A 27,990-nucleotide genomic window follows, 5' to 3' on the forward strand; every position below is an offset into this window, starting at 1 on the left:
ACTGCGCCTTGCTTCACTTTTCATTTTTTATTTAGTTTTATTTTCCTGTTGTTACTATATATATATTCATATCTTATCTTTTATATAGCTTCTCTTTTTATGTAGCGTCCTCGAGTCCGAGAAAGGCGCTTCTCTCTCTAAATCAAATGTATTATTATTTATGTATTTCTACCTTTATGAACGCAAATTAATAGTCTACTTTCCCCACCACCATGTTATCCATATTGATGTTCTTATTCGCTAATATTAACCATCACTGCTGAATGTAATATTGCCCAATGCCCATCTCTCCACAAAAAAACCTCAACACCACACCAGCCTCAGTCATCATACCCTCATTTCCTTGAATGTCCACATGAGGGAGCCAAAGCCTACCAAGAGACTCCAGTCAACCTGAAGAGTTTAAACCAGCCACCCCAGAAGAAAAAACATCATGTGTCACAGGACTTTGCTCATTTAATAATGAATATTATTAATCATTGGACAACAAAATAATATTGACATGGCCGTTACTTCAGCTTTTGAGCGTTTCATCGAGTAACACGAAAAAGAAAGGTGACTATCGAGATAAACAATCAATTTCAAAGTTAATGAGTAATAGAAAAGCACACTGTTCCCCGTCCACAGCATCTAACCAGCAGGATCCATCCCGTCGGACCAGTTATCTGCGACCCAGCTTCTTAAAGGCCTTTAAGGACTTTGCCATCATTGGAGCGACTCCTGCATGAAGAGAAAGTACTCAATTGTAAGCAATTCATGGAATACGGCAAAATAGAACAAAATGGGTTTAAAGCCCCAATCCAGAATCCTTTTGACTGTATACATGTGTGGTACTGTAGCCTATATTCATGTAAACCACCGTCACATTTGACTTAGGAAATATTCTTCCATGGAATTTGGATCATAACGTCACTCAAATAATACCAACATAAACAGTTTATGGCTTAAAAGAAAATCACATAAAATGCTACAGTAAGTCAGTCCATTGGAGAATGAAACCAATTCAGTGTTGATCTTCAGTGGTGAGGCTCCCTTTTGGTTATGCTGAGGTACCCTCCACTCAAAAAACTGTTTTCTGCTGTTAACTCCTCTTGGAGGCATGACTTTGACTATACTCATGTATAGTAGTGGGAATGTGAATCACTACCCACTTTCAAAAACACTCTCAAAAAACACCTAAGGGAGACTGCAACTCGAAACTGGCCCCTGTAAATGTCCGAACACAACCCCCGCCAATGTACAGTAAATTACCAAGTATGGTCTTGTCAATAATCCAATGTACAGTGTTGTTTGTACAGTGTCCCCCACCCACCCCTCCTACCCACCCCCCCACCCACCCAACCACCTCCAATGTACAGTCCAATGTACAGTCCCATAATCCAATGTACAGTGTTGTTTGTACAGTTATACAGTGTCCCCCACCCCTCCTACCCAACCCCCCCCCCCTACCCCCCCCCCCCCCCCCCCCAACCACCTCCAATGTACAGTCCCACCCCCACCTACCCAATCCAATGTACAGTTTCTACGCCTAATGTATATACTCTTTTCTTTCTGGACTCTTTTTGTATCACAAATACAGTACTGTAATTGCAAATCTGGTATGTCATAAATGTATAGATGTAGCAGTACTGTCTATCTGTATGTCATGTATGTCATATATGTTACGATGAATTGGAAATGGGGGACCCTGGTGGAAACAAGACGAAAGTCTTTCTCTGGTCTGCATCCCCTTAACAATTGTATGTATTGAGCTGTACTGCACTGTACCCATTCTGCAATCTGTTAATAAAGTTTTCATTCATTCATTCATTCACTCAAGGGGGGGGGGGTCTTCTCTGTACTTCCTTGTAATCTGAGCCGCTGTGTGACGCAACTAATCCTGGGAACCTATCATGGTCTCTGTTGCCCAGCTGACCACACTGTCATCCAGGAGATGCCAACTTGTGAAATGCTAACGTGAAACTCACATTAATAGTAAAACAATATTTTGCTTTTCAGCAAATCTCTTATAGTTATAACAAGATTGTGGAGCCCAAGAAGTGTTAAGGAGTTACTTTTGACGGTAAATTCTATGGCTCATTCGTGGGGTGCAAAGGTACCCCAATAACAGCTGAAGAACAGAACCCCCCCCCCCCCCCCCCACCAGGGCTAATTGTACAGTAGGCCGTCCCTCCTGGGGTTGTGAGAATGAAGACCCCAGCTGAGTCATCACTATGGAGTGTCGATACTGCTGGCAAAACAAACGGCAACCCTAGAATGACAGCAACACAAGAGACCAAGCAGGGAAAGCTATATGAAGACGGGAAGACATTCCTGATTGGTTCCTGTGAAGGTGTGTCAACACCTAAACTGAGTGGGTAATTAGAGAATGTGTGATAATTACAAAGACCAGTGAGTTGAGGTCTTCTCTCCAGAGTTTAAAGTGATGTGATGTGATGTGCAGTAGCCCCGATTGAACCTCTTCTACGAACCATTTACTTTTATACATTTCACCATTTAACCTCTTTTGTTGTTCTATAGAAGGAAAAAAAATCCGGTCGGGCTGTGTTTCAGCCGTGTTTCTCTGGGAAACACGGAAAACAAACTCAAGGTGTTTTGGTTTTATTCATGGTAGAAGCATCGCTGGTGTTGTTGTGATGTGTGCTGCTGTCAGACTGACTGGTCATAAGGTTGTCTTACCGTCATACTGACTGGTCATAAGGTTGTCTTACCGTCATACTGACTGGTCATAACTTGGTTGTCTTACCGTCATACTGACTGGTCATAAGGTTGTCTTACAGTCATACTGACTGTTCATAAGGTTGTCATACTGACTGGTCATATGGTTGTCTTACGGTCACGGGGCTGGCACACTGGACGCAGAAACGGCCCCGAAGTACAGCCGGGGGCCAGGATTGGCAGCCAGTTTCATTTTGACGCCCTTGTTATTAACAGATTAGACTGGGCACACCAACTGCGCCACGACCGGCTTGTGATCTGCAGCGCTAGTTTCAGCATCTGGTCAATTTTCAGCGCGAGGGAATAGGACATATTCCAGATTAGAAATGAAATGTCCACGAGTTATAATTTAACCCATGACGAATATCAGCTCCATCAGAGTAGACTGAATGTGTTATTTTATAAATCACAGGTAGAGCTGAAATTCCTCATGGGTTAAATAAAAAAATCAAGAGACTCTTGGACATCTGGCCCGCCTGATCTCAAACCTACCGAAGTCGGCCCATGTCACCCCACTTCTTAGGGACCTGCACTGGCTCCCCATTGCTGCACGAATCCGCTTCAAGGCCCTCGACCTAGCATACCGTGCGGCAAAGGGAACTGCTCCCGCCTACCTCCGGTCAATGGTCTCTAACTACACACCCTCAAGACCCCTACGCTCTGCATCTTCTGGCCGCCTCAGACCTACTCCTATCCAAGCTCCGGGAGGGTCATCAAAGAGAAGTCGCCTATTCTCAGTCCTTGCCCCACAATGGTGGAATGAACTACCCACCCCAGTTAGGACAGCCGAAACACGTCCAATCTTTCGCCGTCGACTAAAGACGCACTTCTTCAACCATTATCTGAATTAAAAAAAGGAAAAAAAAGGAAAAAATAAATCTAACCCTAACTAACCTTACTGTCATGCACTTGTCCTAATAAACTAACCTACACTGTAGCACTCAACACTTTGATGAACATTGTTACTCAGCTGATAGAGTTGTGCCCTTCCTGATGGCTTGTCGTACAGAACTTGTAAGTCGCTTTGGATAAAAGCGTCAGCTAAATGACTAAATGTAAATGTTAAATCCGTCTCCCATTTGTACCAGTCTTGGACCAGACAAAGAAAGTATCTCCATCACCTGTGCTGTTCTCTCTACACACTGCCCCACATCCCCTCCCCTCTGTGTGTGTGTGTGTGCGTGCGTGTGCGTGTGCGTGTGCGCGAGTCTGTCTCTGCACACACACACACACACACAGGTGAGGGGTTGTATCAGCTCTACCTGTGACAGTGGAGCAGACTGGCGCAGTAGGGGAATCACTGCTAGTGTGAACAACCAGGCTCACTGCTCACACCAGAAATTAGTTCATGGCACTTCTCTGCAATTCGGCCCTGGTCTGTTCCTAGCGTCAGACTAACTGGTCATAATGGTTGTCTTACCATCAGACTAGTCATATGGTTGTCTTACCATCAGACTAGTCATATGGTTGTCTTACCGTCAAGACTGGTCATAATGGTTGTCTTACTGTCAGATTAGTCATATGGTTGTCTTACTGTCAGACTAGTCATAATGGTTGTCTTACTGTCAGACTAGTCATATGGTTGTCTTACTGTCAGACTGGTCATAATGGTTGTCTTACTGTCAGACTGGTCATTATGGTTGTCTTACTGTCAGACTAGTTATAATGGTTGTCTTACTGTCAGTCAGACTGGTCATATGGTTGTCTTACTGTCAGACTAGTCATAATGGTTGTCTTACTGTCAGACTAGTCATATGGTTGTCTTACTGTCAGACTGGTCATAATGGTTGTCTTACTGTCAGACTGGTCATTATGGTTGTCTTACTGTCAGACTGGTCATAATGGTTGTCTTACTGTCAGACTAGTCATATGGTTGTCTTACCGTCATACTGTATGGTTGTCTTACCGTCAGACATCCATATGACCAGTCTGACAGCACACATCACAACACCACCCACAGTTAGTCTAGACATTTATGAATGTTTTAGAGTAATTTAAGTTAAGACTAGATGAACCTCTTCTGAAGTATGTATGTTTAGCAATAAAAAAAAACATTGGACCAGCTTGAAGTGTTTGTTGGCCTCAAGTCTGCTTAGACCTTACGTCTATTTCCCAGAGAAACACGGCTGTTATCCAGCTTGCTTGATCCAGCAGAACAGCCCCCCCAGAAAATGTATTTTCTATAGGACAACAAAAGAGGTTAAATGGTGAAATGTATCCAAGAAGAAGTTCAATCAGGACTACATCACTTTACTCTGGAGAGAAGACTCATTGGTCTTCATAATCTCATATCATCTTCACTCTAGGGCTGTCCCCGACTAAGGATTTGGATGGTCGACTATGATTGGCCAAAATTTGCCGTTAGTCGACTATTGGTTAAAAAAAAATATATATATATATAATATTCCATTTGGGCTGTGGGGGGTGCTTAATGTCTGAAGGAGTCGACTGAAGGCTTCTTGTCCTCTGCAAAAGCATGCAATTGGTCCACTGATGGATACATCTTGATATTTGTCTAGTATAGTGTGTTCATTAGACGAGTGAAATCCTCTTTCAGTGCCTCTGTGCCTGTTTTCCTAGGCAGTTAGCCTCTGGTATGCGTGCCATTAGCGTTAGCCACGCTTCTAGGCCTCTTTTCTTTTGGAAAGAATGATACAAAAAATTATAATAATAATAAATATATATATATTTTTTGTATTTGACTAAGAGGTTGGCTAGTCGACTACGGCTCCTTTCGACCGATTAGTCGACTAATAGACTAATAGGGGTCAGCCCTACTTCACTCACGCCTCAATATTCAAATCAGTTTAAACTTTTTTGAGAGAAGACCTCAACTCATTGGTGTTTGGGAAATTGGAGAATGTGTGATTACAATCAGTTTGGGTGTTGATGATGACACACCTTCACAGGAAGGAACCAATCAGGAATGTCTTCCGGTCTCCATATAGCTTTCCCTGCCTGGTCTCTGTGTTGCCGTTTGTTTTGCTCTCCCACCACCAGCGGTATCAAGGCTCCACAGTGATGACTCAGCTGGGTCTTCTCATTCTCACAACCCCAGGAGGGACAGCCTACATAGAGGCTCTGTTCTCCAGCTGTTCATTAGGTTCATTGTAATGTACTCCATGAATGAGCAAAATCACATCAAATTAAGTCATCGCCAAACTTTATAAAAGATTTAATAATACAAAAAAAAAGGATGTAATTGTTTTGCTATATTGTGAAATCTTTCCCCCGATTGAAATAATTATATTAATTAGAAAATATCTTAGCCGGGACACCATTGGTGTGGAACTGAACGGCAAGGGGGGGGGGGGGAATTTCTTCGGTATTTCAACCAGCCAGGGGGTGTCTGCCGTCTATAGTTGTTGTCAATAGTTAGTCTATAGTTATATAGAGGTTGTATGTACAAGTACAAGTGTACAATGTACAGTCCATTACATCACAGCTGTGATTTTGGTCACAGGTTAAGAGCTGCATTCGTTGAAACAAATTCTTGCATACACATGTGTATAAACTTGAAATAATGACCGATATATATATATATATATAAATAAAGTTGTTGTTTACTGTACTTGATAATAATGCATCTTTCAAGAGTAGGACACTGAGGTGAACATACTGTACAAATCTAATCTGACCAACAGAAAGTGGGGTTGTATGACATTTTAATAGAGACGAAGGAAGGCCCGTCCTCAGCGTTATTGAAAAGTGTGCCACAATCCACACATTAACCTAAATAATATTTATATTATATATATATATATATGCCAGATTACAAATACAAATGTACCCATGTATATTAACAATTTTGCATTTATCAGCGCTCCACATTGCTTTCAGTTTAGCTGGCCGTCCGTACTAATACACATTGGCCGTATTAGGGGGTGGGAAACTGATGGGTGGGGATCGGGCGTTGTGGACAGCGACTCCTACAGGTCGGTTGGTGCGCCTGCGCAGTAGAATCAGGAAGTGTCGGGGGCAGCGTGAGCCTCCCTCGCCACTGAGAGATCGAGCTGCGCAGGTGAAAAGATGCGACTGCTGTTACCTCAAGTACCGGAGGGGACTTGTGCTATGTATGACTTAGTCCACATTGCAGCCGGCTTGTGGGAGGCAAGAAACAGCGTCCGTGACAGGGGAGGGTTGAATTGGATGATACGAAATTGGGATGGGAGAAAAATATAGAAAATGGGAGAAAAAGTGGATAAAAAAAAAAAATTGCATTTAAGAAGAGTATAATAATACTGTCTCAACGTACTTGTTTTCTTGCGAGCGTCTTGTATATTGTTGGTCCTGGTGTTGTTGCTGGTCGAGGTGCTGGGCTTAGGAGGCTCTTGGTAACTTGGCCTCAGTTCAGTTTCCTGCCTCTTGACGCTGACGAGTCAGAGAGACGGCAACAGTGGAGTGTAAATGTGAGCAGATTATCAACGATTACGTGGCATAACAAAATACAAATGCCTCAACATACACACACACACACACACACGTTCTGGTGAAGCGTTTTGTTGCACATTAACCCATTCCGTGCCAATCACGATGATAGTCGGGTTAACTCGCCACCGCTTGCGTGCCAATCACGAGTATAGTCGGGTTTTAATCGTCATTTCTTTTATTAGCGATATCCATTCATTTTCATCCATCCAACCTGATGGTTATCGTTGCGAATGGGTCCGAGCTCGCAAAAGGGCAAATACCGCCGCCTATCGTCTCCCGGATGGTATTGCACATCATTGGATTGGATTGGCTGGGGATGTGCATCTGAAAAAAAACGCAGATCCGGGTTTCCCTTCTCGGGCAAGCAGCATCGTGTTACCAGATTGACTGGGGAGGCTGGGAGCAGCGTGGATTATGTGTTTTGGACTATAACATTGGATCAATACACTTTTTTTGAACGATTTTTCAGCCCGCTTCAAGTTCAAGTTCAAGTTCAAGTTCTTTAATAGTTGTCATACAGAAGTACAGAATACTTTCATACAAAATGCTTCTTACTGTTACGCTCCAGAGACTGTGCTAGACAAGATAGTATCAAATAACATAATAACATAATATAGCATGAATTTAGAAGAAGAAAATGAGGTCACAGTTGTTCGGTATAGACATATGTACAATGTTCTGAGTTACCATATAATATACAATACACAATACTATGCTTCTCTAGCGTGCATAAGGACACATATACTATCGATAATCTAGCGTTTATTTGAAAACGATTCATAAATCAGCGGAAAAATGACAACGTGTTTTGTGTATTTCCACTAAAGGGCTATTATTGCGTCTTTCTCTGGAATTACTAGAAATCTCAAACGGTATAAAACGGAAATGTACAGATGAAAAAAACAATCAGTTTCGTACATGTTGACTGCAAGCAAGTCATTGATAAGAAACGGGTGTATTAGACCCATAGCCATAATTTAAGATATAGTTTAAGCGTTCGCAAATATCCCCGTCCTCCCATTGATTAAAGCGCTGGCCTACAAGCCCTAATTTGGTCATAATTTAATAATAATAATTTGGCCGGCTCTGAATGTGTTAAGGGTTAACCTTCTGTAGTATGGTAGTGAAAGGGTTAACCTTCTGTAGTGTGGTAGTAAAAGGTTAACCTTGTGTAGTGTGGTAGTGACGGGTTAACCTTCTGTAGTGTGGTAGTGAAAGGGGTAACCTTCTGTAGTGTGGTAGTGAAAGGGTTAACATTCTGTAGTGTGGTGGTGAAAGGGTTAACCTTATGTAGTGTGGTAGTGAAAGGTTACCTTCTGTAGTGTGGTAGTGAAAGGTTACCTTCTGTAGTGTGGTAGTGAAAGGTTCATCTTCTGTAGTGTGGTAGTGAAAGGTTAACCTTCTGTAGTGTGGTAGTGAAAGGTTAACCTTCTGTAGTGTGGTAGTGACGGGTTACTCTTCTGTAGTGTGGTAGTGAAAGGGTTAACCTTCTGTAGTGTGGTAGTGAAAGGTTACTCTTCTGTAGTGTGGTAGTGAAAGGTTAACCTTCTGTAGTGTGGTAGTGAAAGGGTTAACATTATGTAGTGTGGTAGTGAAAGGGTTAACCTTCTGTAGTGTGGTAGTGAAAGAACCTTCTGTAGTGTGGTAGTGAAAGGTTAACCTTCTGTAGTGTGGTAGTGAAAGGTTAACCTTGTGGTAGTGAAAGGTTAACCTTCTGTAGTGTGGTAGTGAAAGGTTAACCTTCTATAATGTGGTAGTGAAAGGGTTAACCGTATGTAGTGTTGTAGTGAAAGGGTTAACCGTATGTAGTGTGGTAGTGAAAGGTTAACCGTATGTAGTGTGGTAGTGAAAGGGTTAACCGTATGTAGTGTGGTAGTGAAAGGGTTAACCGTATGTAGTGTGGTAGTGAAAGGTTAACATTCTGTAGTGTGGTAGTGAAAGGTTAACCGTATGTAGTGTGGTAGTGAAAGGTTAACATTATGTAGTGTGGTAGTGAAAGGTTAACCGTATGTAGTGTGGTAGTGAAAGGTTAACATTATGTAGTGTGGTAGTGAAAGGTTAACCTTCTGTAGTGTTGTAGTGAAAGGTTAACATACTGTAGTGTGGTAGTGAAAGGGTTAACCTTCTGTAGTGTGGTAGTGAAAGGTTAACCGTATGTAGTGTGGTAGTGAAATGTTAACCTTCTGTAGTGTGGTAGTGAAAGGTTAACATACTGTAGTGTGGTAGTGAAAGGGTTAACCTTCTGTAGTGTGGTAGTGAAAGATTAACGTTAGGTTATGACTATAACCAAGTTCTGTTAGTTAGGGGCGATGCTTGGCATCGCTACTGCACTATCTCGCGTACGTGCACGCGTACTGAATAAACCACAAATGTACCTCTAATACCAGTATTAGTCTGACCACACCCCTCATCAGCTTACCTTCATAAGCAGGTGTGTGGTCACCTGCTCTCCTCCTTCCCAAGCTTTCACCACAAGGTGAGGACAAGGGCTGCAGCGGCGTCCGATGCCAAGCATCGCCCCTAACTAACAGAACTTGGTTATAGTCATAACCTAACGTTCTGTATCGTTAGTGGCTTAGCTTGGCATCGCTACTGCACAAGGGAGGCCAAGCGGAGCCACTTGGCTGACAAATACACCCCGCTGACAGCCCCCCAAAACCATCAGAACAGGGAGGGCCGAGCCCCCCCGACCCCCCCTAATGGAGGGTAGCCCCCCTATTAGGGACGTCACGGGAGGGCGACGGACCCGACCGTGCGAAGAGGCACTCAAGCAACTCAACGCACAGGGTGAGCAGACCGTGGCTTGACCCCACGACTACACACACGCACAACCCGCATGCCACCCGGGAACGAACGGAGGAACAACCTCGTTACTGCCCCCAGAATCACGGGGTCAAGGGCAAACCCAACCCCGTGGCAAGGCCGTAGCAGCGGAGCACGAAGGAAGACCCAGACCCACCAAAAGGACTGGACTCCCTGGAATGGGGGCCCGGAGAAGTCCATGATGCCAGCATCAAGACCCCACCAGGTGGGCACGTAGTGCCCCGCCCCCCACATCGCCAGCGTATTCGGACAAAGGCCCCTCAGTTACTGCACCTGGTATTCCCAGGCGGAACCAACCAGGCCAGAACCTGCCCAGCTTCCGAGATCGGACGAGACCGGGCGTGTTCAGGTCGGTATGGCCGTAAGCCGAGCGGGCCCCGTCCCCCCAATAGTACACCGCCTGGCACACTGACCCTGCAGAATAGGCAGTCAGCATGGCCGTAAGCACACAAAAAAGGTTAACCAACGGAAGCAGGCAGCGCACCGGGGAAAAACCAGGCAACAGGCTGTTAACCCTAGCCTGGAGACTGCGGACGAGACAGGCGCCAGAGGGGACAGCTGAACACAGCCGCCCCGGCGGAAGGAGCGTAAGCTGGCGGTGTTGCATGACCAAGCCTCCATTTAACAACCCCCACCCAGAGGGGTCGAGGCAGAGAAGGCTGACACGATTGGCAGACGTCATGAACGTGCAGGGGCACCCTCAAACGGTGAACCCGGGAGTTGACACTGCTCCAACACACCAGGGAATCAACCACCTCGGTGTTACCCAATGCGGTGGTTGTTCCTATAACCCCTCAAGAAAAAACTCCAAAACACACCTGCGGGTATACACCGGCTATACCGCAGTACAAGTGTTTCAGTTTCCAAAAAAGGTTAACCCAGGCCTACGGGTCGCAAACATCACTTCGGACCGGGCCTGGCGGTACGGGAAGCACAGGGTCACCAGAGGAGGTCAAAAAACCACCCCCACAGGCCCCTCTTCGCCATGCGTGAGAGAGGAGCGAAAAATAATGGAGAACCAGCCCCTAAGCACACCGTACCTGGTATTCCCCGGCGGTCTCCCAACCAAGTACTAACCAGGACCAACCTGTGTAGCGGCCGAGATCCGACGAGATCGAGCGCGTACAGAATGGCATGGCTGTAAGCCATGACGACAGTGCTGAGTAAAAACATACCCAACCAGGGTCTCCATAGCGCTTAACCCTGTGACACCCAGACCGACCTGGCATTTTTCCCCCTGAAAAAAGCCCAAGTCCCTCAGGGTACCAGAACAGCAGATCTGCATCCCCGGCGGACAACGGGTTCAACTGATCTGGACCAGCGTGACCAGAACCAGTCCCGTGCCCTAACCACGCCGACATGCCTACTCCAGGAGAAGGGCAGATATGCGTGTTGATCTTAACATGAAAAGAAGGCGCCACCCAGACGTCGGGACGAACCGCGCCTGGTGGCCCACCCCAAGGGCGTGAGACCCCACTACATATGTTCAGATCCATCCCGTCATCATCCCCCAGACATGAACGAGAATCCGTCGACAACCCACCCAGGTCATGGGATGTGGTCGCCGGAAGAGGAAAAACCCCCATCTCAGTTGCTTTATAAAAACGCTGTTTCAACCACAAGCAACTAAGGCGTGCCAGTCAATCGCCTGTTTACAGCGAGCTAGCACTATACGTGCGTCGGGACACACCCCCATCAATGAACAGGCTATTTAGACCTGTCATTGAATCCCCAAGGCGCCCAGGGGAACGACAAGAGGGGTGTGACACTCCCTAACTCCAACACTTCTGGAATAGAAAGAAGGAAGCATCAACAGTATGTATCCCAGTCTACACAGCCGGGGTAAAAAATGTTCACATTTTTACATCCCACCACCCTCCCATAGGAAAGAGACGGGGATCCCCAGAGAGACTTCCCACGCGAGCTGTACAGATTGAAAAGAATATATTGCACCTTGAGCCATGTAAAAAACTGGTTTTAGGGCCTCCGGGGAAGAGGCACCGAACCCATACACACTCAATAAACGAATTGAATCGAATATACATACAATAGAAAAGGACCCTTCTAGAGGGTCCACTCACTTTGACAATCTGAGGAGGAAGGCTCTGTACTCTGATGGAGGCTTCCTCACATGGAAGAAGGAGTCCGAACTCACAGAAGGCCTGAGTAGGCGCTTGGTGAGGAGGAGCCCTGACCACCCCCCCTGAAAACAGATCCATCACATGGACCTGAACAGCACACGGAAGTCCTACCAACAGAGACGCGCACGGTGACGTACTCTATGGCGGGGGAATTCCTGCGGTGCACACGCCCAATATACCAGGCCGTGGGACCAGGAACTCCCTCCCCCCCCCCCCCCCCCCCCCCCGTAACGTGCCGAACCGCCACGTGACGGGAACCTTGAAGGACAGGGGGTGTACCCCTGACCGACAGAACAATGGGGAGAGGAAAGGTTACCAGTTCACCCCTTTACGACCCCACACCCATGATACGACGTAACGACAAAAAGAGAATATGACACAGTCATAGTCAGCTCTATGAAGCGTTTCACAGCTCCACACAGCGCACGAGCTAACCTGCTATCTGATTTTTACTAAGGAAAAACACAGAATAGAGAGGGCTCTAAGAACCCCGGTCCAACATACACATGTGCTTCTGTGGCCAGTACAACCCAGTTGTAGGTCACATGACACACACAACCCATCATCACCTACAAAAAATGGCAAAAACACTCAACAGAGGAACGCCGTTTTTTTCACAATGAGAGAATACATCATTCTTGATTAGTATCGACCACAGGCCTTGCTAAGCACACATGACAGCAACCAAACCAATTTCCCTTTAGGAAATAAGTTTCTCCAGCAGATTTAGCACAACCTCAGCAATCAAGCTGAGAGTTACATCGTATCCCTACCACACAAAAGACACAATTAATGCACAACATGTCTGATAGGAGGTGATAAAGTCCCCAGGGAACCGGGGGGGGAAACACAATCCTCCTATTTTACCCTCAATACGGCCAGTTAAAACAGGAAAACCTGTTAATGTGTGAACTCACTGTTCATTGTCATTACAGTCTGAGAAAGAACATTCTTTTACTCACTCGTCACCAAGCATAGCTTCATAGGTTAGTTGCCTTAGTAGTGAGTACACGGTACACATAAACACCATGATGTTTCTCACACAACAACCAGATCAATACATCACGACCTGCACGGAGAAGCTAACTGCCAGTGACAAAAACAGCTCACACACAACCCGCAACGTATCTCAAATGCATTGCAACAACACACGTTTTGGGAAAAAACACCGTTATTCACAATACATTTAGCAAGGTAAAACCAGAAGACGTGTTATGAGGTCTGGCCAACCCCGTACCTGCCCGGAACGCAGATCAGCGAAGTGCAGTCACAAGCCACCGTAGAACACAGCCGTCCCGTGTTGTTCGATCCGGGCAGCGTCGCCGCTCCACCAGTCGCTACAGTCCTCTTTGTTGACGCAATCCCCGTCTAGGCTCAGGCAGGGTCGACGAACATCCCCTGTCAAGGATGACGTCGTGGTCAAGAGTGTAAAACATGTTAAAATCAAAGCACGTTCAACAGAATAGCATCAAGCTAACGGCTGCTCCAACCGTTCGGGTGCTATTGCTTCCGCTCGCGAGACGCCGATCTACGACGCACGCGATCAGGAGCGAGCTCCCGGCGGCGCGCGAGAAGCCAAGCTACCCCGCGCCAGGCCACCGACCGGCTAACCGTAAGCTATGAACATGTAAACAATGACATAACACTCACCCAGACAGGCCGCCGTTCTGAACCCTCCTCACTTTTTAAGAGAAAAGAGAAAACAAGACGTCAACACCGCTTCACAACGGTGACATTAACACGTCCGGCGGAATCAGCACAGTACCAACTGGCCTGTATAGCTGACTTTGAACATGAATCTGCCGCTATCGCACATTACATGCACATATCCCCTCGTGAAGGAATACTCTCATTTGGATATGAAAGATGGGGTCTTAACACGGTGACAGAGAGAATCCACTCGTCCAGAACACACAGGGATCACCAGTGTCAATGGTCGCGGCCCACTAGTTAAAACTATAATGGTCGCCAGACCAAGGCCTTCTGTCGCCTAGACGGCTAAACAAAGGACCCTAGCCTGGGGCCGGTTTCCATAAACTTTGTCAAGTAGCCCCCATAGCACTAACAGACAAGTGGAGCCCGCCAGCAAACACTACTCACCCAACCTGGAACGCACCGCTCCTCACAACAGCGGCATGTCCGACAGTTCAGCTGTGGCCTGACAGGTTTCACCCCAACAAACACAGCAAGGAACTGCAGTTGAGAAGCATGCAGCGGCGTGCTCCCAATACGAAAACCGGTGGAGGGTTTGTAGAATGATCATCATCTTCTAGACACTCCAGTACGAAGACAATATCGCCGTATTTTCTCGAAAATAGTGAGAGAGAAAATAAAGATATGATGTCAACGTATCCTTGTTTCCCAAGCTGTTCCTAATCCAATTTCTTCCATCATGGTGTCAAGTGTGGGGATCTACCGAGGCACCTCTTCCTTGTGGTGAAAGCGAGAAGGAGGAGAGCAGGTGACCACACACCTGCTTATGAAGGTAAGCTGATGAGGGGTGTGGTCAGACTAATACTGGTATTAGAGGTACATTTGTGGTTTATTCAGTACGCGTGCACGTACGCGAGATAGTGCAGTAGCGATGCCAAGCTAAGCCACTAACGATACAGAACATTCTGTAGTGTGGTAGTGAAAGGTTAACCTTCTATAGTGTGGTAGTGAAAAATGTAACTTCTGTAGTGTGGTAGTGAAAGGTTAACCGTCTATAGTGTGGTAGTGAAAGGGTTAAGCTTAGAAAAGGTGGGCAAACCATTTCACCAATAAGATAAACGGGTGTTGGGTGCGTTTACCCTCTACTACTACATCCATGTGAGGAGTTGTGTTTTGAAACGGTGGAACAGAGCAGCCACAACCCTACAGTAGGTCAGGTGCTCATGCTCACATCTTGCAAAAGGGCAAACGGGTGGATATAATACTGCATGATTTGGTATTCTTAGTCCAGGTTGTATATCAATGCTTATGTAAAAAATGTAAACAAAGCCGGAGCTTCTTTACAATAACATGGCCGTGAAAACTCACCAACAAACTATAAACACATTGACAAAACTATACCAGGGGTGTAAAGTACTTGAGTAATTGTACAATTACTCAAGTACTGTTTTTGGGGATTTGTACTTTACTCAAGTATTATTAGGTTTGTATACTTGTACTTTTACTCAATTACATTTCAGAGAAGAGAAAAAAAACGTACTTTTTACTCCTTACATTTAAAATGCAGACCTACAAAGTACAAATCTCGTAGGTCAAACTATTTTAATTAGTATATTTGTTTCTCTGGCCGAACTAAAGTTAACGTTATTAATCCTGCTGCGGGCCACACTTTATTTAAAAACAGCCAATCAAATCCCCATCAATGGAAAATTAACCCGCCCATTCCCATGCTGATTGGTCCTTGTGCAAGACTAGAAAGCGGGGATCTTTGATTAAACACCTGCTATCAGAAGAATAGACAGTCAGAAAAGAAGTTTGTACTTTAACTTTTTAGTACTCAAGTACATTTAAAAGTAGAAACTTTTTGACTTTTACTCAAGTGTGTTTTTAGCCAGATACTCTTGACTTTTACTTGAGTACGATTTTGAGACGGTACCCATACTTTCACTTAAGTATAATTTCGGGGTACTTTTTTCAGGGTACTTTTTACACCCCTGAACTATACACACAGTGACAAAGTAGCTAAATTACCAAAAATGAACCAAACAAATACAGAAAACAAATGTCAACCCTACGGCGAGGATGCTGGAGCTCACCTGGGCCTCTCTGGTGGGTGAGGCTGCTGAACAGGACTGGTCGCTCCGTGATGAGACGACTGACCGCTACCTCCGTGATGAGACTGACCGCTACCTCCGTGATGAGGCTGACCGCTACCTCCGTGATGAGACTGACCGCTACCGCCGTGATGAGGCTGACCGCTACCTCCGTGATGAGACTGACCGCTACCTCCGTGATGAGACTGACCGCTACCTCCGTGATGAGACTGACCGCTAGCTCCGTGATGAGGCTGACCGCTAGCTCCGTGATGAGGCTGACCGCTACCTCCGTGATGAGGCTGACCGCTACCTCCGTGAATCTTGTGCGGAGTTCGTGCATTCCTGGACGGCTTGGTTTCGGTGGTCACCAACTTCACCTGTCGGCCTGGAGACGGAGAAGAAGACACAGGAATGTGCCATAGTGCATGTTCATGAGTGCTAAACAGCAGAACATCACAAGCCTACTGTGAGTCTTTGCCATGGTAAAAAAAAATATTGAAATTATAATGAATTGCCCCACGTGGGATCAATAAAGTCATCTGAATAATGCCGTCATTCTATTATAACATTGATATTTTAGAATATATCTATCTGTACATATCCTACTCTTACTAGTTACGCTGCTCGGCAGTAGTAGTCATACCGTCTTTATTTATTATACTACAACTCTGTATACATACATCTGATTAGCACTATTAGCACACTCGGTAGTACTAATTTGTATATTTTGTACCCAGTTTAACCACCTGTACATTGTATATTGCGGTTGCACTTTACCGCTACATTTGCACTCCGATTGGATGCCAAACGTCCTTTTGCTGTACTGTACTTGTGCTGTATGTTGACAATAAATTAGAATCGAATCCAAAAGAAAAGAAATGTAGGCTTGTAGTGTGTTGTGGAGTAAAGTTAGTGTCATCTGAAATGGTGAGTTCAACATACTGTAGGAAAATGTAGGGTGGGATATTCAGGGACGTTTTTGTCTGCGTTGACCCATTTCCCGGGACATTTTCAGAAACACAGGGGCAATTTGCTCATATTCCTAAAATAATAATATAATTTTCCATGCTTGAAAATTATTATTCTTCATATACGTCCTGGCATATTCAATTTACTTTCAAAACCAACCGTTCGCCCCTTTTCACCAATCCTCATTGAAGAACACAACCACACACGACGCACTCGTGTCATATAATTTTTTTTTTTTTTATAGTCATGCAATTTCTTTTGAAACAATATCCAAAAGATGCGTGGTCAGCACAAGCGTCGGGCGTGAGGTTCTCACTGAAGTCTCACTTTAAAATCTATTCATAGTCCACTCTGGACGGCCAGGGGGACAGATGGGCTCCACGTTACCCCAGTGCCAGCCAGTATTTATGGGCCGCCTTATTTCAAACCATGCAGTAGAAACCAACTGGTGGGACTATTTTAAAAACACCAAAGGCCCCACTTTGACATTTACTGTCTTTAAGTTTAGTCATCGCATTGGGCCGGAAGCCTCTACATTAGTCCTGTTTAAGTCAATGTTAGCATTGCATAACAATGCCCCTCTGTTTGAATGTGATAGTTTACAACGGACCGTCCAGGCCAGAAGGCTTGTACCACTCCTCTTGAACTTAAAAAAAAAAAAAAAAAAAGGAACATGTCAACATTATAGTCTTCTGAATATGGATACGGACCACTAGCCTGACTGTTGGCCAAAAACACCTCTCCAGTGCGTGAACGGGATTAGGAAGAGCGGGGAGATGGTGGAGGATTCATACGTTGAGTTTTTGTTTAGTTTATAATACAAAATAAAAGAATATAAAGAAGACCTTGTATACTATACACCTTTCGGTTTCCTAGATTGTGCCGAGACAATGCTTTTTGACAGCAGTTCAAATTTCCTCTCCCTCTCCTCCGACAGCCGGACATACATCTCCTTCCAGGACTCGTATTCCTGGAGCGGAGCGCCCCGGAAATTGCGCTGACAGTGTCTTCCCCAAAGGTCATCAGTCGCCCCAACGTAGACCTGTGAAAACACAGTCTACTGAAAACACCAGGGCCCCGTTCCCCGTACCTGGCTAATTGAGTTAGCCGGATAATCTCCAGCATAGCCTGACTTAAGCCAGACCTTTCTGTTCCCCGACGCTCGATTGTCTAAATCACCATGACAACAGATCAAAACGTTTGAGCCTGGTCGGGAGCAGGGTTTAGTTCAGTTAGCTGGATGAACCATGGCCACGCCCCCGCAAAGAAATGCCAGCTCGCTCCCTGAAATATTTCTCACAGTCTAGAACCATTATACCATTCTGAATTATGTTTTTGTGCTTCGTTTTCCTAGAGGGGGCTTTTGAAATGTATAATAATAGAACTAAATGCTGATAATAAATCATATTGAGCCTATAGATTTACTTTGTCCTAAATAAAATAATGCACGTCATATACGGCGCTCGGAGTCGCGATACACGCTGCATGTGGTTATTTTAATAACTGCGCATTGCAAATGTGAATCCCGCGGGGATATTTTTAATGAATGAAACCTATCGGCCGTTTGGCTCTGATTAGTTTCATATATTCTCCGCTGTAGATTTGCTTAACGAAGCGCCCGGATTGTGTTTCATTCAAGCATAAAATTGAAGTGTCTATGCGTGGATTGTGGTTTTTGTGTGATATTGTAACTGGGATTAAAATGTCTGATGAGATGCGCTGTTTGACGGATTTGAGAAATTGAATGAGCCGTTGACGTCACATTAATGCATTTGAGAATAAAGAGATAAAACTTCATTCAAAAGAAAAATATTCGAAACACGGGTCTCTTGTGCATTGATGGATACACAATGGATATATCCCGTCTGGCACAGTGGTGCAACGGCCAGTGTTCGCTCCTGGCAAGCGGGCGACCCGAGTTCGAGACCCCGCGTTTCCAATATAATCTTTTTGGAATATAATATTAATGATTATACGCAAAAGTAGCCTAGTTTTAAGTTAAAATATTATAAATCTACATGCATTGAGGATGTCATTCTTTATATACAGTAGCTCTCAACGTGCACCAAATTGAATTATTCCTACATTGCAAAAAGAAGAAAAAGACTAGAAGAAGTGGGATTCGAACCCGGGCCGTCTGCGTGAAAGTCAAAACGACCAACCGTCACACCACAGTGCAGATAAGTAAAACATCCACCATACATCCATCAATGGGTAAGAGAGCCGTATCCTTATTCTGAAACAGTTGAACTAATTATTTTCGCTAGCAAGATCTCATTTGATTATCCATTCCATAAACCTACTGCCAGCAGGCAAGTTTAAAGAAATATAATCTGATTGATTGGGGTAATGAGGGATTTAAAATTAGCCTATAGATTATGCATTTAACTTGTCGGCGAGGCTATTGAGCCGTACTGCAATCTGTTAATAAAGTTTTAAATCAATTAATCAATCAATGCCGTTAGAAAATCAGGATTTCTGCTATCGATACTTGCTGGCTTTTCAACTGAAGCGGCCGCGCGCACTTATCCTGGGTCTCAAGTCTGGTTCGAGTTAACGAGACTGAATCCACCTTCGAGGAACAGGAAAATCCCGGCTTCAAACATCGGGTTAATTGAATCTGGATAATGGGACTCTTGATCGACTTAGTTGAACCAGGTACGGGGAATAGGGCCCAGGACAGACCTGTGAAAACACAAGTCTACTGAAAACACCAGGACAGACCTGTGAAAACACAAGTCTACTGAAAACACCAGGACAGACCTGTGAAAACACAAGTCTACTGAAAACACCAGGACAGACCTGTGAAAACACAGTCTACTGAAAACACCAGGACAGACCTGTGAAAACACAGTCTACTGAAAACACCAGGACAGACCTGTGAAAACACAGTCTATTGAAAACCACCAGGACAGACCTACCAACATTATAACTACTGGGAAATAAGATCTGCTTTTCAGTTCTACATTAAAAAGAGATAGAATGTCGATTTAGAATACAATGAACTGCAATATTGCCACACAAAATAGTTTGAATAGGATTCTTACTGGGTTGAATTCTTCAATACGCAACAGCTGTTCTGGTCTGCATCTCTCCAATACTGGCTCGATGATTTCAAACGGGACCCCTCCAATTTCATGAAGCACTGAAAAGTGATCACAAAGCCTTAGAAAAAGGATAATTCCTTCCCTCCCTCCCTCTCTCCTCCACTGGTATTCAGATGGTTCCTTGGCCAGAGAATAGTCTAAAAGAACCAGGCCAAACTGGGATTCCTGGTTTGGTTTGCTGGGTATAAAAACACACAAAGATTAATAACATTTAGCCACTGCTAAAGCTAAATTAATGTCAATGGGGCAACAATGACACGTTACACAATTCCTGGATAGATCTTACATCATGTTAGATCAACAACAACACTGTTTTAGACAAAAATAAGCGTATTTTATTTAAAATAAAAATTAAACCAAAATTGTTGTCACTTGGGCTTGTCTCAGTGCCCAAGTCCTGCTAACATTTGTGTGTATATTCCTGGAGAACTAAACCATGCATTGCAGTTCCACCTGGTTCCCATCTAAAGCCCCTTTTCGGACATCGCACTGGACTCCCGTTCTTAACCGCACATTAAATCGGAGGGGCCCCGTGTGTCCGAACACAAAACATGCAAATTATTACACGCAAAGTTCACCCTCCCAGCTCCCTAGTCATAGATCTGCATGATTACAGCCCACCCCCATGTCTGAACACAAGCAGATCATTGTCCGCAGTATTCACATAGCGAGCGGGTGGGCGTATCGATTCATATACACACAGCGATGTTGCATATAGAAGACGGCCATTTCCTGCCGATAGTTAAATGAAAACGCATGGGTTGTTGTGGATGAAATGTATATCTGTATTATTTTCATCCTCTTCAATTTCCTCCCTGACCCAAGAACAAGACACACACGGGGCATTCGTCTCATCAAGATTAGAGAGTTTGTGCGAGGCGCAGCAAAGTCGTACATTTATAATAAATGTGTGCTTCTCAAGTGTTTTCGCCTGTATGAAACAAGTATTAAGTGGTCATAATTTTTTTTAGCTTTTGCTCAATAATGCTGTGAAACAGGAGATCTTTTAAATATTAAGTCAAGATGATAGGCCGGCCACTTTGCTCCACTGTCAGACTGAGAATGGATGAGGGATATGAAACGCTGTCCGACTGAGGATGGCCGAGATATGAAACGCTGTTTGCTCATCATCCCTCTACCTAGGTGCCACCCCTCGCCTAAACCAAGCGCAGTATTTCCATAATGTCCGAACATGTGCCCCCCGGAGAATTGCATGCCGTGTGCTACATGTCCGAAAAGGCAACTCCAGGCAATGCGTCCCGAGTGCGTGTTCGAAAAGGGCTTAAATATACACACTCACACAGGTGGCAGAGACTCACATGATACGAGACACACACAAAAGGTAGGATTACAGTCACATACCTGAGAGATGCACACACACACACACGTATGAGACATACACACATACTTACGTGATACACGTACCCACATACACATATCTGAGACACACATTCATACATGCTCTCACGCACACCTACATATATCTGAGACGCATCCTCTCACGTGCAATATGGAGAAAGATGGCATCCCGATAGAAGATGCAGCACATACCTGCTCGCAGGTAGATCGGTCTACATGTAACGTATGTGCATCAGGGATATATATGCACAATGTATAGTAATGTTTTTTTTTTTGTAAGTGCTTTTTTAATTTCCATGTCAGTTGTTAATGTGTTTGTATGAGTCTTTTACATGTTTTGTATGTTGTTACAAAAAAGAAAAAGACGAATCTTGGATGTTGCATATTATGCTGTGGAAAGATGTATTTTGAATATTGGAAAGATTTGTGCAAAAATATCAATAAAAAAGAAAAAAAAGAAGGGGGCTTAAATATGACATGGGAGGAGGCCGGGGGTCATCCTTTACATTAAATCCACTGATCTACAGTATGAAATATCAAAATCTTTTTTGGGTTCGACTCACGGTCAATGTTGTTCTGAAGCGTGCGGATACATTGCTGGTACAGGCTCATCATGGCCGGGAGGAAGGTGGTCTTGGCGCCAGAGTAGACTTGCATCTTCTTGTTCAGTCTTTGACCAGTGAAGGCAGAGCCTTCATCCGGGATGTCGCAGGAACTGGAGATGCTCTCTGCTGAAATGACGTCGAGAGCTAAATAAAAAAAAACATAATTGCCCTGGAAAATGTTCCTCGTAATGTACCAACACAAGGGTATTTGACACACTAACCTCTCCTCTCAAAATCCTTATTAACACTGTACGGGATATCCCATTCGGGTAGATGTGTAGGCAAAGGGATATGGAGCAGGTCAGCTACAGACCCCTGAATCTTGAATGAGAAAATGCATACTGTATGTTAGCCGTGACCACCCCGTGCAAAATTCAACGTATGTTGAACATATTATGTGGGACCATCCCGATTACCATTTTTTTTTTGGGGGTTTCGAAGCTTCAGTGGCAATTATCATTGAATATTCAAAGATTAGTTCTTCTCTCACAAGAGTGTCAATGCGGTGGGTGAATGAGAACCGTGGGGTAGACTGGTAGAAATGTGATGTCATTGTCTGAGAGGAACTGATCAAAATTAATACAAATGTAGGCACAGTTTTTAAAGAAAAAAACAAAGCATTGTAATAGTGATTGACATTTAATACCATGGCAGCTATTGAAGCTTCGAAACCGTCAGGCCAGTCCTACGCATTATGTACATTACAACAACATGAAAATGTAAAAGATTTGTTATTCCTATTCAGACATAATGTTACCTTTTTGTCTGCGACAACATCTTCAGACACTGTGGGTGACTTGATAGAGTTCCTGCTGGGCGCCTTAGTTGGTTCTCCTTGTTCAGCAGTCTTGGGTTTTTTGGTCGGTTTTTTGGTCGTTTTTTTGGGAGGATTCTTGCTAGTAGCTCCAGATCTTTTCTTCCTCTTGGGGGCTTTCAAGTCGTAGCTCAAACAAGACTCAAAAGACACCTCAAGGTCATTTTCCATCGATTCGTCGTCTTCATGTTTTATCTTGGTCTTTTTCGTGTCATTTGGTTTCTCCTCGTCATTTTCCATCGATTCGTCTTCTTCATGTTTTATCTTGGTCTTTTTCGCGTCATTTGGCTTCTCCTCGTCTATACGCTTCCTTTTGTCTTTGAGACGGACCCGCTTCCTCTCACTTGGACACCTCTTTGTTTCAATTCGGCCCTTGGAGCCACAGGGCATTTCAGAAGTTTCGTCGTCGTTCGCCTTGTCCCTAGAGTCGGTTGTGCACGAATCGTCAACCGGCCGTTTAGATTTTGGACTCGCCCGTGGTTCCTTCTTTGATTCTCTAGTTTCGGCTCGGAATTTCTTTCCTCTATCAAAGTTGTCCTTAGATTTCTCCCGGGACACGGGCTTGAATTCCCGGTGATGGTGGTCCTCGGAATTGTTGTTTTCAAACATAATGTTATCATTGTCCAAGTTTCTGTCACGCCGTCTCTTTCTCTTAGAAGAATCGACAGAATCGTCCGTTCGCTCTGCTTTCTTTTCCAATTTTCGGTTAGAGTCCTCTTTGTCCAAGATATTGTGAGTCTTCTGTTCATTCAACAGGTTTTCCTTCAGATTTCTTTGCCTAGTCTCCTCTTGTAGTTCTTTCTCCGAGACGGCAGCTCGTCTGTCCTCGGCTGGTTTTGTTTTGTCCTTTGCCAAACTCCCGTTCTTTGGACAATTCTGGTCATCCGATTTTCCTCGAAAATGCACTTCAAGGGAGGCGTCTAAATCTGTTGTTTTGCTGCATCAAGGTAAGATTAAACATCAAAATGACATCAGAAACAAACTAACTCAACCATGAATCATCAAACTCCAATAGTTAAAACAAAGCAAAACTAATAAGGACAATATACTTAACCTTGCTGCTTCCTTTGGGACCAATTCCTTCCAATATTTGACGAGCGACTTGGCGAATTCTCCAGCCAACTTGTGTTTGCGCAAAGAGTTTACAGTTTTGCCAATCCCCGTTTCCTAAGTGTAATGAACACGCAGACACAGGATTAGACAAACAAAACTGTGAGCTTAGAATCAAAACACATGTGTAAATAGTGTGATCATGAACAAAATCCATTCATCAAACTGAGTCTTACAGCAAGAATGTCTAAGGTAATATCCAATCCTTTGAGTTTCTGTAGGATTTTCAGAACCTGTAGAGAGAAACCAATATCAATACCTTGATCCATTGTTATGGGTTTATTCTAATACAATGGTTCTCAACGTCCCAAACGCCCAATGTTCCATAACACCCCCCTATCTGACATCCATGTTCCATAACACCCCCCTATCTGACATCCATGTTCCATAACACCCCCCTATCTGACATCCATGTTCCATAACACCCCCCTATCTAACATCCATGTTCCATAATGCCCCCCCTATCTGACATCCATGTTCCATAACACCCCCCTATCTGACATCCATGTTCCATAACACCCCACTATCTGACATCCATGTTCCATAACACCCCCCTATCTGACATCCATGTTCCATAACACCCCCCTATCTGACATCCATGTTCCATAACACCCCCCTATCTGACATCCATGTTCCATAACACCCCCCTATCTGACATCCATGTTCCATAACACCCCCCTATCTGACATCCATGTTCCATAACACCCCCCTATCTAACATCCATGTTCCATAACACCCCCCTATCTGACATCCATGTTCCATAACACCCCCCTATCTTACATCCATGTTCCATAACACCCCCCTATCAGATGTCCATGTTCCATAATTCTCAATTATGATTATTTTCTGTTTATCATGGGTATCTCAGCCATTAATGTTTCCATTTTGCTTAGTTTGTTGGGGCAATTAAGTCCGTCAGTGTTGTGTGTCAAACGAGGGCTTCCAACAATGGGTAGGGTAGGGTCTAATAAAATCTTTTTCCTTGATTCAGATTTTTACTCATTTTACTTTTGACCATGCGTGCATAAATGAAAAATTACAAAGGTAAACCTTTTCTCTGCAAAAAAAAAAAGTTACACTTTCCCTGTTTCTGAAGTGGGATTTTGATTGTGCTCACTGCATATAGGCTCCTCTCTGGTTCCAGTCAAGTTTTTGTCCCGATTTTAAAACAATGATAATAAATAAGTTCCCTAGAAACCCTATTCTAAGTTCTAACACCTTTTATATTCACAATTTAAAACTCAAACTGTAGTATTAGTCATATATGTACATCACACTCAGTGCACTGCTGGTTCATGATGGTTCATGAGAACTTGTAAAGAAGATGGATAGAAGTGCCACATTATGCTCAACCAGCATATTTAAAACTTCACGCCGCCCTCAACCCTACTTGGTAAATGGTGCATTTATAGCTGCTTTTATCCAAAACGCGTATAGGTGTATTTGGAGCACAGTGTGTGAGTTCTATACTGAAGCTCTTATATTCACATTTTAAAACCTCTGACCAAAGACCTGTGTGAAATACAGCACTTGTCTGAATAACACCAGGCACTAGGCTGCATGCATAGTTATCAACAGTGAGCCCTCAAGTCAACAATAGATCGTTTACGAAAATACAATAAAATAAAAACACGAAAAAAATTAAATATCTGCAACCGAGCCATACATTCCAAATATGGCAATCACTAGTTTTTGGATCACTAGAGGAGGGCCACAGTTGCTGATTGTGCATTCAGAGTAGGAGCCATGTATGGGAACAGCCCCCCCCCCCCCACCCCTCCGTCCACACTCCCTCCGCCCACTTTAAGACTGCCCACGTTACTATGAACTATAAATGGGCAACGCTAATGCTGCCACCTGAGTTGTTCCCTATAAAAACAGGGAAGCGAACGAGCGATTTTAAAGCATTCAAAACAGCCTTAACGTAAGCAGCCATGATCTTAAAGTTCCCGTGTATTAGCCCCGTTTCTCATTGTATCCATTCTCCTAAAAGCAAATGTCACTCCCCGGTAACTTTCAATGTTGATGGAAGTTGAACAACTGGGGGAAGTGCTGCTAATTTTAGCACCAAAGCGCCCTCCCACCCCACACACACACACACACACACACACACAGTAGAGTAGCCGGGTGGCAGTATCCGTGCACACGTCTATAGATCTAATAACAGTCAAACACTTTGCTGACGTATACACAACTTTGGGAAGTGATCTCTCCACGTACGGCGGGCATAAGCACATCGGACCGAACCGGAGACGTCAAGGTTTTATTCATGAAACCAGTCATTCATGTTTTGGCTCTCTGTCCTTCAGCAGAATGGATTTTAAATGGACTAAGTAATGACTATGTGGGTTAAAGTGGGGCGACAGTGGCTCAGGAGGTAGAGCAGTCGTCTGGCAAACCGGAGGTTCCCGGTTCGATTCGCGCTCCTCCCGGGCAGCGTGTCGATGTGTCCTTGAGCAAGACACTTAACCCCTAATTGCTCCCGATGAGCAGGTTGGCACCTTGCATGGTTGCCTCCGCCGTCGGTGTGTGAATGAGTAATATGTAAGTAACAAATTGTAAAGCGCTTTGGATAAAAGCGCTATATAAAAAAGCAGCCATTTACCATTTAAAGTCATGCTGCAGGTTTAATTCCAGGGCGTTTGTTTACATACATTCTGGGTGAACAGTGTAGGCATTATAGCCTTTAAAAAAAATATATATATATGATATACACAATTGTAGCCCTACAAATTAACATACGCTTAAATATAGTCATAATATTCGGCTGCAAATCCATAGCAAGTAATGACGAATGCAACACTTGCTAACAAACAAGAGACAAATGCTCCTCATTACATTTGGGTTTTTATGTGTACAGTGGACTCTTTACATATATATATATATATATATATACACACACACATGTTGTCTTCAGAGTGCCCAGTCCCTGAGGGTTCAGGGGAAATATAAAACATCACTCTAGAGTCTAGTGTCACTATAAGCTATAACTGAACACATTTTTCAGTCACTTTTCCTGACCACATTCTCCATCGATTCCATAGTAAAAATGTGGCACAAAAAAAGTTACTGAAATTGCACCCATCTGTACCTCCACTTATACTAGTGACAAAAAAGGGTGATCAAATGTATATTTAATTTGAACCCTTGGGACTGTACACAACAACACTATAAGTCAAGTAACTACAGTACATATATCATACTGTAGTATTCTGGTGGAGAGTCCATGGCCTACACTTAATATAAGTCTCATTAAAATGTATTGAGGGGTATCGGCCTCTGCTTTGTCGACAATTTCACTCCAAAACTGGGCAAATCAACCTGATGGATAATATAGGTGGCACTGCATGTAAGGGATGAAATGTTTTTTTTTTTCATTTAGGATGAACTGCCCCTTTTAAGCTGAAAATCTGCAATTTAACCATATAATCATTGTTCTACTGCAAAGACTTGCTGGAGTACAGAGCTAACAACAACAACATTGTTTTCACTGTACTCAACATTTTACAGACTAGCTTATGGTATAGTAGTATCGTTTTTTTTAAAGGTTGGTTTTGGGGTTGAAAAAGAGCAAACAAAATGCACAATCTTGATAAAGGATACTTTACAATTTACACCAATCCCTTGATTGATTGGTTGATTGATTGATTGATTGATTGATTGAAAATGGGTACAGTACAGTACAGCTCAATACACATAATTGTTAAGGGGATGCAGACCAGAGAAAGACTTTCGTCTTGTTTACATCAGGGTCCCCCATTTCAATTCAATTTCAATTCATCATAAAAAGTTATTAACGTCAACATATCATTGACCATTCTTTAGCTAATCGACGGTATAATGTCAACAACGGTTGATAAGTTATTTTGAGATAGGCCTGCGTGTTTTGATAAGACGCAACAACAACAACAAACGCTACACCGGCGGTGGTGAGGAGTCGAGATGACAACGTGTCTCCCTGCTGTGTTGTTGTTGGACTGTGTGGTTGGTTATACAGTAATTATTCAAACAAGCTATACCGTCTCTGATGATTCTGCCGACTCCGTGAGTTGAAGTTTGAAGCGCAACACTTTCCTGGACACATCAGAAGAAGTGGCCATCATCACGGTCAGCATTCACCTGCTGCATCCGATTACAGGCCCGGAACACCGACACACACACACC

The 27,990-nt window shown here is 44.0% G+C and overlaps 1 protein-coding gene across 1 annotated transcript; it reads right to left on the reverse strand.

Moving 5' to 3' along the window:
- Window positions 1-648: 648 nt before the first annotated feature.
- Window positions 649-27,926, reverse strand: eloal (elongin A, like; the record flags this gene model as incomplete). Its single annotated transcript, XM_084322037.1, has 11 exons — window positions 649-720; window positions 6,974-7,089; window positions 15,863-16,247; window positions 17,693-17,873; window positions 19,879-19,976; window positions 21,861-22,025; window positions 22,124-22,223; window positions 22,660-23,653; window positions 23,771-23,883; window positions 24,003-24,059; window positions 27,846-27,926. The coding sequence occupies 11 exons, from the start codon at window positions 27,924-27,926 to the stop codon at window positions 662-664; spliced, it is 2,349 nt and encodes a 782-aa protein (XP_084178163.1). The 3' UTR covers window positions 649-661.
- Between the last annotated feature and the right edge of the window lie 64 nt (window positions 27,927-27,990).

This window comes from Notolepis coatsorum (genome assembly GCF_963971535.1).
Source record: "Notolepis coatsorum genome assembly, chromosome: 9".
NCBI lineage: Eukaryota > Metazoa > Chordata > Actinopteri > Aulopiformes > Paralepididae > Notolepis > Notolepis coatsorum.